The sequence below is a fragment of the Salvelinus namaycush genome, unplaced genomic scaffold, assembly GCF_016432855.1.
Source record: "Salvelinus namaycush isolate Seneca unplaced genomic scaffold, SaNama_1.0 Scaffold221, whole genome shotgun sequence".
Classification (NCBI taxonomy): Eukaryota; Metazoa; Chordata; class Actinopteri; order Salmoniformes; family Salmonidae; genus Salvelinus; species Salvelinus namaycush.
The window spans coordinates 59,823-76,887 of record NW_024059020.1 but is presented as its reverse complement, the minus strand read 5'-3'; the positions used below and the strand labels follow the sequence as shown (position 1 = coordinate 76,887).

General features: G+C 40.2%; 1 protein-coding gene across 1 annotated transcript in view; it reads left to right on the top strand.

The window, feature by feature from the left end:
* The first annotated feature begins 1,476 nt into the window (after positions 1-1,476).
* LOC120038476 (transcription factor AP-2-delta-like) overlaps positions 1,477-17,065 on the top strand; it is a 40,321-nt gene continuing 24,732 nt past the window's right edge. The window contains exons 1-3 of the mRNA XM_038984208.1: positions 1,477-1,515; positions 2,100-2,609; positions 6,436-6,496. Of these exons, the coding sequence (XP_038840136.1) occupies positions 1,477-1,515; positions 2,100-2,609; positions 6,436-6,496 (610 nt within the window). The remainder of the gene's footprint in view (positions 1,516-2,099; positions 2,610-6,435; positions 6,497-17,065) is intronic.

Below are 17,065 nucleotides of genomic sequence, written 5' to 3'. Positions count from 1 at the left end.
GCTCAGGACCACCCTGTGGGCACGCGCCCAGGTGAGTGCGGGTGGTTCGGATCATCATACTGACCGCCGTGTCTCACGCTGATTTCCCGTTCCTGGTCAGTGTCGCCAGCTGACCTTCGTGCACGCCCCGCCTGTCACACAATGGAGTCAGAGTCTTGTAGCGGTCTGCTCGAGGGCAAGATGGCAGAGGCAGAGGACACTTCCTCTCAGCGCGTGAGCACGGGTTGAAGCGGCTCGATCCAAACCGACAAAAGAGACTGAGTTTGTGTCCACGTTTCCCTCACGAGCTGCAACCCTATCGCCCTTCTGCATGAGCGGAAACACACAAACTTCTCCTGGTAATATCACAAAGCCTCAACAATTTACTGTGAAACTACATTTTTTTTGCCCATAAATGTACGTTATAAATGTGCACGATCCATTCACGACATAAAATAAAAGCAATGAGGTTACTTTCTCAAAGAAAATCCAGTGCTGTTAGCAGAAATTATTCCCTGATTATTCTCATTATTTCTCTCCACGAAATGAACTTCCTCCCTGGTATACATACACTCATTGCATAGCCTATTTATAATTTCGATCGAAACAAAATATTGTCGCTTAATTCCAAATACATCTGGAGCAGACGTTACTGTTTAATATGGGGTCTATTTGATTTAAAAACAAGGATAATAAAATACTAGTAATAATAATAATAATAAAGGCAGTACATAAGTCTATAATAATATATAACAATGATATTAATTACACAATAATAACGGTAATAATGAAAATAAAACAATAATAATAATAATAATAATAATGGTAGTAGTAGTAATAATCATTTTCTTAATAGAGAGTTGTTAATGTGCACGGCAATCAAGTGCTCTGTTTGAAAAAACAAAATAGCCTTACATCAAATTACATTTAGTTCAATAGATGAGAAAATATTCTAAAACGAAAATACATGTTTATTTAATAATGATAGCCTATATAAACGAGAGGGGATGTTTTGAAATCAACTCACATTTTTGTTGAAAATCCGATTCGTTTTGTAATAGCCTAGGTTTAAGCCATGTGGGTAAAACGAAGAAAGCAAACCGTCTGAAAATACAAACGAGCAAAAAGAAAATGTCCACAAAAATGGTAAAACATTTTGAAAGTGTCGGTTCCTTATTAGGGAAGATACAATATTTATTCCTTGTCTCCTGGGATGGAAGCAGCTAGCTCGTCTATTGTCCTCCATCCATTCCTCAGTGCTGATGCTTATTTTTCTAACTATATTATCAGGGGACCACCGACGACATCACAACAGAAATACCCTGCAAGTACAAAATCTGTGCGCCAGCCGGTGTGATGGTACAGAGGGAAAACGCTCGTGTTCCACCAGCTATCCGCGGCTCCGTGCAGGGACTTTTTCCACTTCTCTCGGTTTGGGGATTTTAACGGAAAGCATTTGTTCGATCAGGAGGGGAAGCTGGTTAGCGGAGCAACACCATGTCAGCCACGTTCCCCGGTTTGGTCCATGATGCCGAGGTATTTATTTATCATCACTCTTCATTATCAATAACATTTAGGAATATAATCTACCAGTTATAGTAACCACACCTGTTTGATACATGCATATTTAAATCGTTGTGATGCGTCTCCAGAAAGCAAAGCTTCCCTGGGTAATGGGAGAGGACTGGCTACGGGAAACTGGAGATATGTATTTTATTTGTGTGAAGAGTGAGGGAATAAAATGAGGGAGGCAGATGAGGCTTGTGTGTGTAAACCGGTAACGGGTGTGATTAGAACATTTAGGGCGGAACACTGGTGGCTCACTCTACTTACCTGCCACCCAGCGCGCGTTCAGAGCTGAGACCCAAATAATAATAGAACAGCACGCGCTCTAAAACGCTGCACTGAAAATGACAGATACCGTGTACAACGCACACACACACACTGGGGGCTTGTGCTGCTGTGCGTACCCCTCCCAGGCTCATGGAATCACATTTTCTTCGTGTTTTTTCTAAGAGCTTTGAGTGTTTGAGTTTGAGGTGTTAAAAGAGAGAGAGCGGTAAAGAGAGGGAGATGGTAAATGAAATGACACCGCTGATATTTTCCTTTATTCCTCTCAGATACGTCATGACGGGTCCAACAGTTACCGTCTGATGCAGCTAGGTTGCCTTGAGAGCGTCGCCAACTCCTCCGTGGCTTATAGCTCGTCCTCGCCGCTCACAGCCTACCCCGCGGCGGCTACGGAGTTCGCCTCGCCCTACTTCTCCACCAACCACCAGTACACCCCCCTGCACCACCAGTCCTTCCACTATGACTTCCAGCACTCCCACCCAGCCGTGGGCCCAGAGGCGTACGGCCTCAACTCTCTCCACTCCGGGCAGTACTACCAGCAGATTCACCATGCGACCCATGGAGACACAGACTTCATCAACCTGCACAGCGCCCGTGCACTTAAGTCCTCGTGCCTGGACGAGCAGCAGCGGCGCGAGCTGGGCTGCTTGGACGCATACCGGCGCCATGACCTGTCTTTGATGACGTCACACGGTGGGCAGTACGGCATGCACCACGACCAGAGGCTGCTGCCTGCAGCCGGTCTGGGGCTCCCTCCCCCCGGGGCGGATGACCTGCAGGTACCCCCTCTCCTCTTCTCTCTCCTCTCCTCCACTGTTGTCATCCTGATCAAACACCAACAATTCACCCAACATCCATACTGGCTATAGTGCACCACAAAGTTTAATTTCAGACCCTAAATACTAAACCCTAGGCCCTATTTCCTAAAGCCTAGCCACTATCTCCTAAACCCTAGCTCCTAACTCCTAAACCCTAACTCTTGTCACTCTCGGAGTCCGTCTGTCTGTCTGCCCCGTTCCAAACACAGAGACACGAGTGTATCTCTGCTCTCTCACGCGCTGCAGACCTCCAGTTATTCTGAGTAGGACGAGGAGGGTTCAGTCAAAATAACAGAATATTCCATGAATGAATGTGACATTAGGCTGATATTACATTAGATGGAGAAGAATTAAAAGATGAAGTAATCTAGAATACAATTGAATAGAATAAACTCTGCATTAAAACAGTTAATGTGAGAAATTCACTCCCATTATGCAGTCCACCCTCTATTTTACTCTAAATGCACGTGACCTATATTTTACATATTATTTTCGATGTAAAGAAATGGTGTGTGTGTGTCCGGCTGGCGAGGCGGTGAAAAGACGCTGGTTCTCTCTTCTCTTCTGAAAGCGGATTAAGGGATTGGAGTTCAGGGCACAATGGGCTGCTCGGGCACCGTAAAGCACCGTAGTTTATCCAATTACCGTTTTAATGTCAATCAACGTGTTCTTTATGCAGCGACATCTGAGCCGCGGCTCTGGTTAAACACACTGCTGCGCTGGACAGAACGACCAGTTAAACACGGTGCACGAGACAGAAATATCTCCTTTAAAACACGTTGCATCATTCCTTTCTCAATTTTACAACCAAACTGGTAAAATACCAGAAGTAATTCAACTGCTAGGATACCAGAAGTAATTCAACTACTAGGATACCAGAAGTAATTCAACTACTAGGATACCAGAAGTAATTCAACTACTAGGATACCAGAAGTAATTCAACTACTAGGATACCAGAAGTAATTCAACTACTAGGATACCAGAAGTAATTCAAGTAATTCAATAGGTAGAATACCTGAAGAAATTAATCTGCTAGACCTAGATATATATTTACTTGACTAATAGTACTAATATAGGGATATTTGCTAACTACTTGTTTGTGGTATTAATATAGGATAATAACTAGTTATTTAATAATATGTATATAGGGCTATATGATAACTTGTTGAATAGTAATTTTAATATAGGGCTATATGATAACTTGTTGAATAGTAATTTTAATATAGGGCTATATGATAACTTGTTGAATAATAATTTTAATAGCATAGCATAGTAAAATAGTCTGCTGATAAGATCTGTAATAATAATAATAATAATAATCACAATAATAACAAAACCATAATAACAATAATAACAACAACAACTATAATAATAACCATAATAACAACAATAATAACAACAACAACTATAATAATAACCATAATAACAACAATAATAACAACAACAACTATAATAATAACCATAATAACAACAATAATAACAACAACAACTATAATAATAACCATAATAATAACAATAATAACAACAACAACTATAATAATAACCATAATAACAACAATAATAACAACAACAACTATAATAATAACCATAATAAGAACAATAATAACAACAACAACTATAATAATAACCATAATAATAACAATAATAACAACAACAACTATAATAATAACCATAATAATAACAATAATAACAACAACAACTATAATAATAACCATAATAACAACAATAATAACAACAACAACTATAATAATAACCATAATAACAACAATAATAACAACAACAACTATAATAATAACCATAATAACAACAATAATAACAACAACAACTATAATAATAACCATAATAACAACAATAATAACAACAACAACTATAATAATAACCATAATAATAACAATAATAACAACAACAACTATAATAATAACCATAATAAGAACAATAATAACAACAACAACTATAATAATAACCATAATAACAACAATAATAACAACAACAACTATAATAATAACCATAATAACAACAATAATAACAACAACAACTATAATAATAACCATAATAACAACAATAATAACAACAACAACTATAATAATAACCATAATAAGAACAATAATAACAACAACAACTATAATAATAACCATAATAAGAACAATAATAACAACAACAACTATAATAATAACCATAATAACAACAATAATAACAACAACAACTATAATAATAACCATAATAAGAACAATAATAACAACAACAACTATAATAATAACCATAATAACAACAATAATAACAACAACAACTATAATAATAACCATAATAACAACAATAATAACAACAACAACTATAATAATAACCATAATAACAACAATAATAACAACAACAACTATAATAATAACCATAATAACAACAATAATAACAACAACAACTATAATAATAACCATAATAAGAACAATAATAACAACAACAACTATAATAATAACCATAATAATAACCATAATAAGAACAATAATAACAACAACAACTATAATAATAACCATAATAAGAACAATAATAACAACAACAACTATAATAATAACCATAATAATAACAATAATAACAACAACAACTATAATAATAACCATAATAACAACAATAATAACAACAACAACTATAATAATAACCATAATAAGAACAATAATAACAACAACTATAATAATAACCATAATAAGAACAATAATAATAATAATAAGGAAGGTATTCTAGATCCAACAGCCTACCATGTCTTTCTCTGTTGTGAATGTTCTCTTATTTAGGCTATTATGATGGTGATGAGGATAAAAGTTATTATTATTCTGATTATTCAGATTCTGATTATTATTATAGATACTAAGAATCTTTTTTTTATTTAGATGTTAATATCTTTCAATATGTCACCATCATTACCACTTTCATTATGTAGATTGCTATCAGACCTTTGAGTGGCGTGTTGATAAGAAGGGTAGCCACACACACACACACACACACACACACACACACACACACACACACACACACACACACACACACACACACACACACACACACACACACACACACACACACACACACACACACACACACAAATGCACAAACACGAGCGAGCTTCGACCTTCTTTAGAAAATAAAGGCACGTGAACCTGAGTAGAACAGATGCAGTCTGTCTCGTGCAGCACATCGCATTTTTGAGCGCCTAAAGAGATTTCCATGCTCAACAAAAGAGCTGCCACACCTTTCCCCCGTCAGGCTCCCTAACTCTTTCTCCTGTTAGACACTTAATGTATGCGAGACCTCTGCGTTTTGTATATTGATTTTATAATCACTTTAGCTTCGGAGTAAAAATGTTCTATACAGCCTAGTTTGTTAAAAAGACTTACACGGCCTCTTCCGTGTGGCGCGAGAAAGACAGCCGAGTGTTTATTTTAATCAGGGTTGTGTCTGCACCCCAGCCGCTCGCGGTTCACACCGGGGATTAACGGGGTTCTTCTCAATAACAGCTCATGTTCCTCAGTCGTTCGGATGACATCACTGATATCACCATGTGTAACAGGTTCCACATCTGTGATTAGGATCGGTTATAAGCGGTAACAACAGGTAGGCGCAGGTGCCAAAACACACACACACACAACTGTGGGCTGGGCTGAGCGTTCTCGTCCATCCTGAGGTTGACGCACTGCGCCAAGCTCGTGTGTGTGTGTTTCTTGATTCTGATTCTTGATTGTTTATCACCGGACCCTGTATTATTATTATTATTATTATTATTATTAATATGACGCTGTTTCAGGGCTCCGTGGAGGCGCAGTGCGGGCTTGTGCTCAATGGCCAAGGCGGCATCATCCGAAGAGGTAAGACACACCTTACACACACACCTTAAAACCCACATTAACATGAATACCCATCTCCTTCCCTGTCTGGTCAAATTAATTATCGAAAAGACAAGATGGAAGCATTATCTAAATCAAGGGAAAATATATTTTTGTTGAACTAGACAATTTTATGACACACCACTGTACTATTTTTCATTTTTCTCTCAGTTTGCGTTTAAAATGATTAAATTAGGATGTCACGTCAATCCAGAGAATTCTACCACTATGCCTCAAGCTGTAATGTCGGCTTTAATTGACGCTATCAGTGCACCTTCCATCATTCTCCTAACCAACTCTATTATCAAAATTAACAATGAAAGAAGAAACCCAAATCAATATGGCCTAACAATGATAAAAATGACAACAACAATAATAATAATAATAACAGGAATAATAATAATACATATAACAATAAGTTATAGTAAGGGTTATAAAAACAGAAATAATAGGTTAGAATTACTATTGCAATAACAGTAATACTAGTAACAATAATAACAGTAATACTAGTAACAATAGTAATAGTAATAATAGTAATAATAGTAACAATAGTAACAATAATAACAGTAATATTAGTAACAATAATAACAGTAATATTAGTAACAATAGTAACAATAATAACAGTAATATTAGTAACAATAGTAATAGTAATAATAGTAACAATAATAACAGTAATATTAGTAACAATAGTAACAATAATAACAGTAATAATAGTAACAATAATAACAGTAACAACAATAACCGTAATAATAATAGTTATAATAACAGTAATAATAATAGTTATAGTAACCGTAACAATAATAGTTATAGTAACCGCAATAATAACAGTTATAATAACAGTAATAATAATAGTTATAGTAACCGCAATAATAATAGTTGTAATAACAGTAATAATAACAGTTGTAATAAGAGTAATAATAACAGTTATAATAACAGTAATAATAACAGTTATAGTAATCATAATAATAATAGTTATAGTAACCGTAATAATAATAGTTATAGTAACCGCAATAATAACAGTTATAATAACAGTAATAATAACAGTTATAATAACAGTAATAATAATAGTTATAGTAACCGCAATAATAATAGTTGTAATAACAGTAATAATAACAGTTATAATAAGAGTAATAATAATAGTTATAGTAACAGTAATAATAACAGTTATAATAACAGTAATAATAATAGTTGTAATAACCGTAATAATAACAGTTATAATAATAGTAATAATAATAGTTATAGTAACAGTAATAATAACAGTTATAATAACAGTAATAATAACAGTTATAATAACAGTAATAATAACAGTTATAATAACAGTAATAATAACAGTTTTAATAACAGTAATAATAACAGTAATAATAAAGGTAATAATAATGACACTAATAATAGCAATAATAATAATAACAGTAATCGGAGTAATATTAATAACAGAAATAATAATAGTTATAATAACACAAATAATGACAGTAATAATAACAATATTAATAATAATTCTAACAGTTATAATGATAGTCGTTTGGTAATTTCATTGTTTGGCAGGCACAGTAATAACATAATTTATTTTTTATGTAATTTCATTGTGTTGGCTTTCACAGTAATAACATAATTTATTTTTTATGTAATTTCATTGTGTTGGCCTTCACAGTTGTAACTGCAGGATGTTTTGATGTTATTTCATTATGTTGAGCTTCACAGTAATACAGAAGGATGTTTTAATGTAATTAGTGAAAACTTATGGCTGTTTTTATTATTTGTTATCTTTGACAAATTGGAAATTAACTGTATAATGAAATATAGCCTAAGGGTGTAGAAATAGATCATTAGAACTCTGACATGTTATTCCTGCTGATTTGAATCCACTAGGCTGTTGACTTTTCCATTTGTTTGTGTGGTAAAGTAAATTAAATGTAAATTAAAAACAAAAATTATAACATTTAAATAAAAACTTTTAGCTAGAGCTAAAAGGACAACAAAAATGAAACGGCTTTCCGGTATTTTTACCGCATCACTTTCTGTTGATGTGAAAGAAGCAAAGAAGGCGTTATTATTCCGTTATTCTCGAGCTATAAACACGTGTAATTTTTCACCGAGCAGTCTGTGTCTAGTAGTTAATGTTTCATAAATCAAATCAAATCAACGTTTATTTGTCACGTGCGCCGAATACACCTGGTGTAGACCTTACAGTGAAATGCTTTCTTATAGTCCCTAAGCAATAGTGCTAAAAAGCTATTAGGTTAACAATAGGTAGGTTAAGAAATAAAATAACAGTAAATAGATAGGCTGTATACAGTAGCGAGTCTATAACAGTAGCATAAACTGTCTAGGTGTGTGTGTGTATATATGTGTGTGTGTGCTACTCTGTCTAGGTGGGGGTTTTGAGGGGGGGGGGGGGTTCTGGAAGCTTGATGCGGGAATCTCTCCGCTATCACTTTTGGTTAATGGTGTGTAGGATTTAGCCGCGAGCTCCACTGCTCCAACCATCACAACCAATAATCTTTGCTTTACCTCGCGCACCCGTATCGATAGCTTCTCTCGCCTCGGGCGGCCGCTTTGATATGCTAATGCCGCGCGGCCCGAATTCAGCTGAGATCATATTAATGTTGTTCTTTCTGACGCCGGCTTTGGCGCCATGAATATTCACACAACCTTTTTCAAAAGAAATGTCTCCAGAAACGCGGCTCCTACTTAGAGCAGTGTCTGTGTTTTAATCACCAGTATCCCGCCAAGCCTTCAGCATCTGATCAAGCTTATCACCCTCCACGTGCACGCACCCTCTCTCAGACTGCTGCTGGGTTTGTGTGGGCTGTGCTGTCTTGTGACAGGTGCTATAAACATTGTGGTTAAAATAGGAGGAGAATGACATTTGGCCCATGTCTCATTTTCTTTAATTTTCGTGGTAAACTTGTAAAAGGCGCTTGATTCCGAGTGTGATCCCGCCGCTGCCCGAGGCTACTCTCCGCTGCTTAAATAGAGCTATCGCCTCTGGGCCCACGCGCTCCACCGTACTATCGGCAATAGCTCCTTTTCCATTGCCCGTGGCAACATAAAATACAAACTACTTTGATTCAAAACATTTTTGGAGGAATTACTATGATGTGAACTCACAGCTTTCAGAGATGTGAGCCTGACTGACATGCCAGGCCGGAAACTGTCACACAGCCGGAATTCACACACACAAACGCACACACACGTACACGTTAGCCTATGACCATATTTAATCCTGTATCAAGTAGTGAACGACTATGGCTGGATTTGCAAGCCTTATTTAAATTAGAGTTAATCAATGTCTGTGTTCTCATTGATCCAACCTCCCCGTTACCCTGATGTGTTGTCAGTCCAACCTCCCTGTTACCCTGATGTGTTGTCAGTCCAACCTCCCCGTTACCCTGATGTGTTGTCAGTCCAACCTCCCCGTTACCCTGATGTGTTGTCAGTCCAACCTCCCCGTTACCCTGATGTGTTGTCAGTCCAACCTCCCTGTTACCCTGATGTGTTGTCAGTCCAACCTCCCTGTTACCCTGATGTGTTGTCAGTCCAACCTCCCCGTTACCCTGATGTGTTGTCAGTCCAACCTCCCCGTTACCCTGATGTGTTGTCAGTCTAACCTCCCCGTTACCCTGATGTGTTGTCAGTCCAACCTCCCCGTTACCCTGATGTGTTGTCAGTCCAACCTCCCTGTTACCCTGATGTGTTGTCAGTCCAACCTCCCTGTTACCCTGATGTGTTGTCAGTCCAACCTCCCTGTTACCCTGATGTGTTGTCAGTCCAACCTCCCTGTTACCCTGATGTGTTGTCAGTCCAACCTCCCTGTTACCCTGATGTGTTGTCAGTCCAACCTCCCTGTTACCCTGATGTGTTGTCAGTCCAACCTCCCTGTTACCCTGATGTGTTGTCAGTCCAACCTCCCTGTTACCCTGATGTGTTGTCAGTCCAACCTCCCTGTTACCCTGATGTGTTGTCAGTCCAACCTCCCTGTTACCCTGATGTGTTGTCAGTCCAACCTCCCCGTTACCCTGATGTGTTGTCAGTCCAACCTCCCTGTTACCCTGATGTGTTGTCAGTCCAACCTCCCTGTTACCCTGATGTGTTGTCAGTCCAACCTCCCTGTTACCCTGATGTGTTGTCAGTCCAACCTCCCTGTTACCCTGATGTGTTGTCAGTCCAACCTCCCTGTTACCCTGATGTGTTGTCAGTCCAACCTCCCTGTTACCCTGATGTGTTGTCAGTCCAACCTCCCTGTTACCCTGATGTGTTGTCAGTCCAACCTCCCCGTTACCCTGATGTGTTGTCAGTCCAACCTCCCTGTTACCCTGATGTGTTGTCAGTCCAACCTCCCTGTTACCCTGATGTGTTGTCAGTCCAACCTCCCTGTTACCCTGATGTGTTGTCAGTCCAACCTCCCTGTTACCCTGATGTGTTGTCAGTCCAACCTCCCTGTTACCCTGATGTGTTGTCAGTCCAACCTCCCCATTACCCTGATGTGTTGTCAGTCCAACCTCCCTGTTAAACTGATGTGTTGTCAGTCCAACCTCCCTGTTACCCTGATGTGTTGTCAGTCCAACCTCCCTGTTACCCTGATGTGTTGTCAGTCCAACCTCCCTGTTACCCTGATGTGTTGTCAGTCCAACCTCCCCGTTACCCTGATGTGTTGTCAGTCCAACCTCCCTGTTACCCTGATGTGTTGTCAGTCCAACCTCCCCATTACCCTGATGTGTTGTCAGTCCAACCTCCCTGTTAAACTGATGTGTTGTCAGTCCAACCTCCCTGTTACCCTGATGTGTTGTCAGTCCAACCTCCCTGTTACCCTGATGTGTTGTCAGTCCAACCTCCCCATTACCCTGATGTGTTGTCAGTCCAACCTCCCTGTTAAACTGATGTGTTGTCAGTCCAACCTCCCTGTTACCCTGATGTGTTGTCAGTCCAACCTCCCTGTTACCCTGATGTGTTGTCAGTCCAACCTCCCCATTACCCTGATGTGTTGTCAGTCCAACCTCCCTGTTAAACTGATGTGTTGTCAGTCCAACCTCCCTGTTACCCTGATGTGTTGTCAGTCCAACCTCCCTGTTACCCTGATGTGTTGTCAGTCCAACCTCCCTGTTACCCTGATGTGTTGTCAGTCCAACCTCCCCGTTACCCTGATGTGTTGTCAGTCCAACCTCCCTGTTACCCTGATGTGTTGTCAGTCCAACCTCCCCATTACCCTGATGTGTTGTCAGTCCAACCTCCCTGTTAAACTGATGTGTTGTCAGTCCAACCTCCCTGTTACCCTGATGTGTTGTCAGTCCAACCTCCCTGTTACCCTGATGTGTTGTCAGTCCAACCTCCCCGTTACCCTGATGTGTTGTCAGTCCAACCTCCCTGTTACCCTGATGTGTTGTCAGTCCAACCTCCCTGTTACCCTGATGTGTTGTCAGTCCAACCTCCCTGTTACCCTGATGTGTTGTCAGTCCAACCTCCCCGTTACCCTGATGTGTTGTCAGTCCAACCTCCCTGTTACCCTGATGTGTTGTCAGTCCAACCTCCCCGTTACCCTGATGTGTTGTCAGTCCAACCTCCCTGTTACCCTGATGTGTTGTCAGTCCAACCTCCCCGTTACCCTGATGTGTTGTCAGTCCAACCTCCCCGTTACCCTGATGTGTTGTCAGTCCAACCTCCCTGTTACCCTGATGTGTTGTCAGTCCAACCTCCCCGTTACCCTGATGTGTTGTCAGTCCAACCTCCCTGTTACCCTGATGTGTTGTCAGTCCAACCTCCCTGTTACCCTGATGTGTTGTCAGTCCAACCTCCCTGTTACCCTGATGTGTTGTCAGTCCAACCTCCCTGTTACCCTGATGTGTTGTAAGTCCAACCTCCCCGTTACCCTGATGTGTTGTCAGTCCAACCTCCCTGTTACCCTGATGTGTTGTCAGTCCAACCTCCCCGTTACCCTGATGTGTTGTCAGTCCAACCTCCCTGTTACCCTGATGTGTTGTCAGTCCAACCTCCCCGTTATCCTGATGTGTTGTCAGTCCAACCTCCCTGTTACCCTGATGTGTTGTCAGTCCAACCTCCCCGTTACCCTGATGTGTTGTCAGTCCAACCTCCCTGTTACCCTGATGTGTTGTCAGTCCAACCTCCCCGTTACCCTGATGTGTTGTCAGTCCAACCTCCCTGTTACCCTGATGCTATGCCTCCCAGACTGTAAGCAGCTGCTAGGGTTGGTTTGTGTTTGTATTTATTCGGGAACATCAATCTTTTAACCTTGTCTAATAAAACGACACATTTTTAATGGTGGGCAAGCGTTGCGCCTTTTCTTTTCCAATGGTATTTATCAGGGATTCCCGTGAGCTGCTGCCAAGGTAGCAGCTACTCTTCCTGGAGTTTATTATGGATTCCCATGAGCTGCTGCCAAGGTAGCAGCTACTCTCCCTGGGGTTTATCAGGGATTCCCATGAGCTGCTGCCAAGGTAGCAGCTACTCTTCCTGGGGTTTATTATGGATTCCCATGAGCTGCTGCCAAGGCAGCAGATACTCTTCCTGGGGTTTATTATGGATCCCCATTAGTTCCTGCCAAGACAGCAGCTACTCTTCCTGGGGTTTATTATGGATTCCCATGAGCTGCTGCCAAGGTAGCAGCTACTCTTCCTGGGGTTTATTATGGATCCCCATTAGTTCCTGACAAAGCAGCAGCTACTCTTCCTGGGGTTTATTATGGATCCCCATTAGTTCCTGCCAAGGCAGCAGCTACTCTTCCTGGGGTTTATTAAGGATCCCCATTAGTTCCTGCCAAGGCAGCAGCTACTCTTCCTGGGGTATATTATGGATCCCCATTAGTTCCTGCCAAGGCAGCAGCTACTCTTCCTGGGGTTTATTATGGATCCCCATTAGTTCCTGCCAAGGCAGCAGCTACTCTTCCTGGGGTTTATTATGGATCCCCATTAGTTCCTGCCAAGGTAGCAGCTACTCTTCCTGGGGTTTATTATGGATCCCCATTAGTTCCTGCCAAGGCAGCAGCTACTCTTCCTGGGGTTTATTATGGATCCCCATTAGTTCCTGACAAGGCAGCAGCTACTCTTCCTGGGGTTTATTATGGATACCCATTAGTTCCTGACAAGGCAGCAGCTACTCTTCCTGGGGTTTATTATGGATCCCCATTAGTTCCTGTCAAGGCAGCAGCTACTCTTGCTGGGGTTTATTATGGATCCCCATTAGTTCCTGTCAAGGCAGCAGCTACTCTTCCTGGGTTTATTATGGATCCCCATTAGTTCCTGCCAAGACAGCAGCTACTCTTCCTGGGGTTTATTATGGATCCCAATTAGTTCCTGTCAAGGCAGCAGCTACTCTTCCTGGGGTTTATTATGGATCCCCATTAGTTCCTGCCAAGACAGCAGCTACTCTACCTGGGGTTTATTATGGATCCCCATTAGTTCCTACCAAGGCAGCAGCTACTCTTCCTGGGGTTTATTATGGATCCCGATTAGTTCCTGCCAAGACAGCAGCTACTCTTCCTGGGCTCCAATGTGTTTGGGTTACTTACATTACATATACAACAAAATATACAAATGTACATCATATCAAATTATTACACCACTACATATATGCAATATAAATGTATAATACCACCAAACAACAATATTACAATGAACGCGTGTGTAGATTGTGTGTGTGTATGTGTGTGTCTGTACCTGTTAGTGTGTCTCTTCCCAGTCCCCGCTGTTCCATAAGGTGTATTTTTATCTGTTTTGACAATCTGATTCTACTGCTGCATCAGTTACTTGATGTGGAATAGAGTTCCATGTCGCCATGGCTCTATGTAGTAATGTGCGCCTCCCATAGTCTGTTCTGGACTTGGGGACTGTGAAGAGACCTCTGGTGGCATGTCTTGTGGGGTATACATGGGTGTCTGAGCTGTGTGCCAGTAGTTCAAACAGACAGCTCAGTGCTTTCAACATGTCAATACCTCTCACAAATAACAAGTAGTGATGAAGTCAATCTCTCTTACACTTTGTTCCATGAGAGATTGACATGCATATTATTAATGTTAGCTCCCCGTATACATTTAAGGGCCAGCCGTGCTGCCCTGTTCTGAAATCCCTCTTTGTGGCACCTGACCACATGACTGAACAGTATTCCAGGTGCGACAAACTAGGGCCTGTAGGACCTGCCTTGTTGGTAGTGCTGTTAAACCTCTCTGGGATAGCGGGACGGTAGCGTCCCACCTGGCCAATAGCCAGGGAAAATGTAGAGCGCCAAATTAAAAAAAATTATATAAGATCAAACTTTCATTAAATCACACATATAAGATATCAAATTAAAGCTACACTCGTTGTGAATCCAGCCAACATGTCAGATTTCAAAAAGGCTTTTCGGCGAAAGCATAAGATGCTATTATCTGATGATAGCACAATGTCAACAAAGAGAATGTAGCATATTTCAACCATGCGCTACTCAAGACGCAGATATAAAATATAAAACATGCATTACCTTTGACGAGATTGTTTTGTTGACACTCCAATATGTCCCATAAACATCACAAATGGTCCTTTTGTTCGATTAATTCCGTCCATATATGTCCAAATTGTCCACTTATTTGTCCCGTTTGATCCAGAAAAAACAGCTTCCACTTTGAAGAACGTCACTACAAAATATCTAAAAAATTACCTCTAAACTTTGCCAAAACATTTCAAACTACTTTTGTAGTACAACTTAAGGTATTTGTAAACGTTAATAATCGATCAAATTGAAGACGGGTCTATCTGTTTTCAATACAGGAGGACAACAAACTAATGCTACTTTTCAAGTCTTGCGCAACTCTCAAACAGTACACATGACGTTACTCTACTTCCTGATGGCCTTCTTCTTCATTGCACAAATGAATATCCTCAACCTATTTCCTGAGACTGGTGACATCCAGTGGAAGCAGTAGGAACTGAGAACAGGGTGATCAGAAATTTTGTATTCCAATGAAACCTCATTGAACAGACAGTGACATAAAAAAATAAATGGTTAGTCCTCAGGGTTTTGCCTGCTACATAAGTTCTGTTATACTCACAGATATGTTTCAAACAGTTTTAGAAACTTCAGAGTGTTTTCTATCCAAATCTACTAATAATATGCATATCTTATATTCTGGGGATGAGTAGAAGGAAGTTGAAATTGGGCACGCTATTTTTCCCAAAGTGAAAACTCTGCCCCCTCTCCTAGAGAAGGCAGAGCAGTGCTTTATTATGGACAGACTTCTCCCCATCTTAGCTACTGTTGTATCAACATGTTTTGACCATGACAGTTCACAATCCAGGGTAACTCAGGTGGAATAGTCACCTCAACTTGCTCAATTTCCACCTTATGCATTACAAGATATAGTTGAGGTTTAGGGTTAAGTGAATGATTTGTCCCAAATACAAAGCTTTAAGTTTTTGAAATATTTAGGACTAACTTATACCTTACCACCCATTCTAAAACTAACTGCAGCTCTTTGTTAAGTGTTGCAGTCGCTGTAGTAGCTGACGTGTATAGTGTTGAGTCATCCGCATACATAGACACACTGGCCTTACTCAAAGCCAGTGGCATGTTGTTAGTAAAGATTGAAAAAAGTATGGAGCCTAGACAGCTGCCCTGGGAATTCCTGATTCTACCTGGATTACGTGGGAGAGGCTTCCATTACCCTTTCTGGCGCAGGGGTCCCACCTCGACAACATCCGGTGAAATTGCAGAGCGCCAAATTAAAAATACAGAAAATGTAATATTAAACCTTCATGATAATACAAGTGTCATACATGATTCTTTAGCTTAGAATCTTGGCAATCTAACCGCATCGTAGGATTTCAAAAAGGCTTTACGGCGAAAGCACAGCATTCGATGATCTGAGGTCAGCGCCCCACTCCAGCATATTATTCAAACAAGCACAGGCATCACAAAATCCCAAATAGCAATAAAATAAGTAACTTACCTTTGAAGATCTTCCTCTGATCGCATTCACAAGAGTCCCAGGAACACAATGAATGGCCATTTTGTTCGATAAATTCCTTCTTTATATCCCAAATAGTCCGTTTAGTAGGCGTCATTGAGTTCAGTAATCCACCCGTTCAGAATGCAGACATAAGAGTTCCAAAAGTTACCAGTAATATTTATCCAAACAAATCAAATGACATTTCTAATTCATTATTAGGTGTTCTAATATCTAAATAAACGATAATATTTCATACAGAGCGAACTACTTTCAATAGGAAAGAAAAATAACGTAGCGTGCTCCCTCGGTCACGTGCGCAATGAGACTAGTTTTGCCATGGGACTTCCTGAGGAGAAACAACTATTCCTCGCTGGTTTTTCAGAATACAAGCCTGAAACCATGTATAAAGACTGTTGACTTCTAGTGGAAGTCATAGGAACTGCTATTTGGGAGGCGGAAGTCTTTGGTTTCAATAGCTTAAGCTTGGAATTAGCTGGAAGGTCAACAGAAAAAGAATTGGATCTCCTAACTCTCCCCTAACCTCCCCTAACCCCACCAACTACCCCTTAACCTCCTAACTCTCCCCTAACCTCCCCTAACCCCACCAACTACCCCTTAAC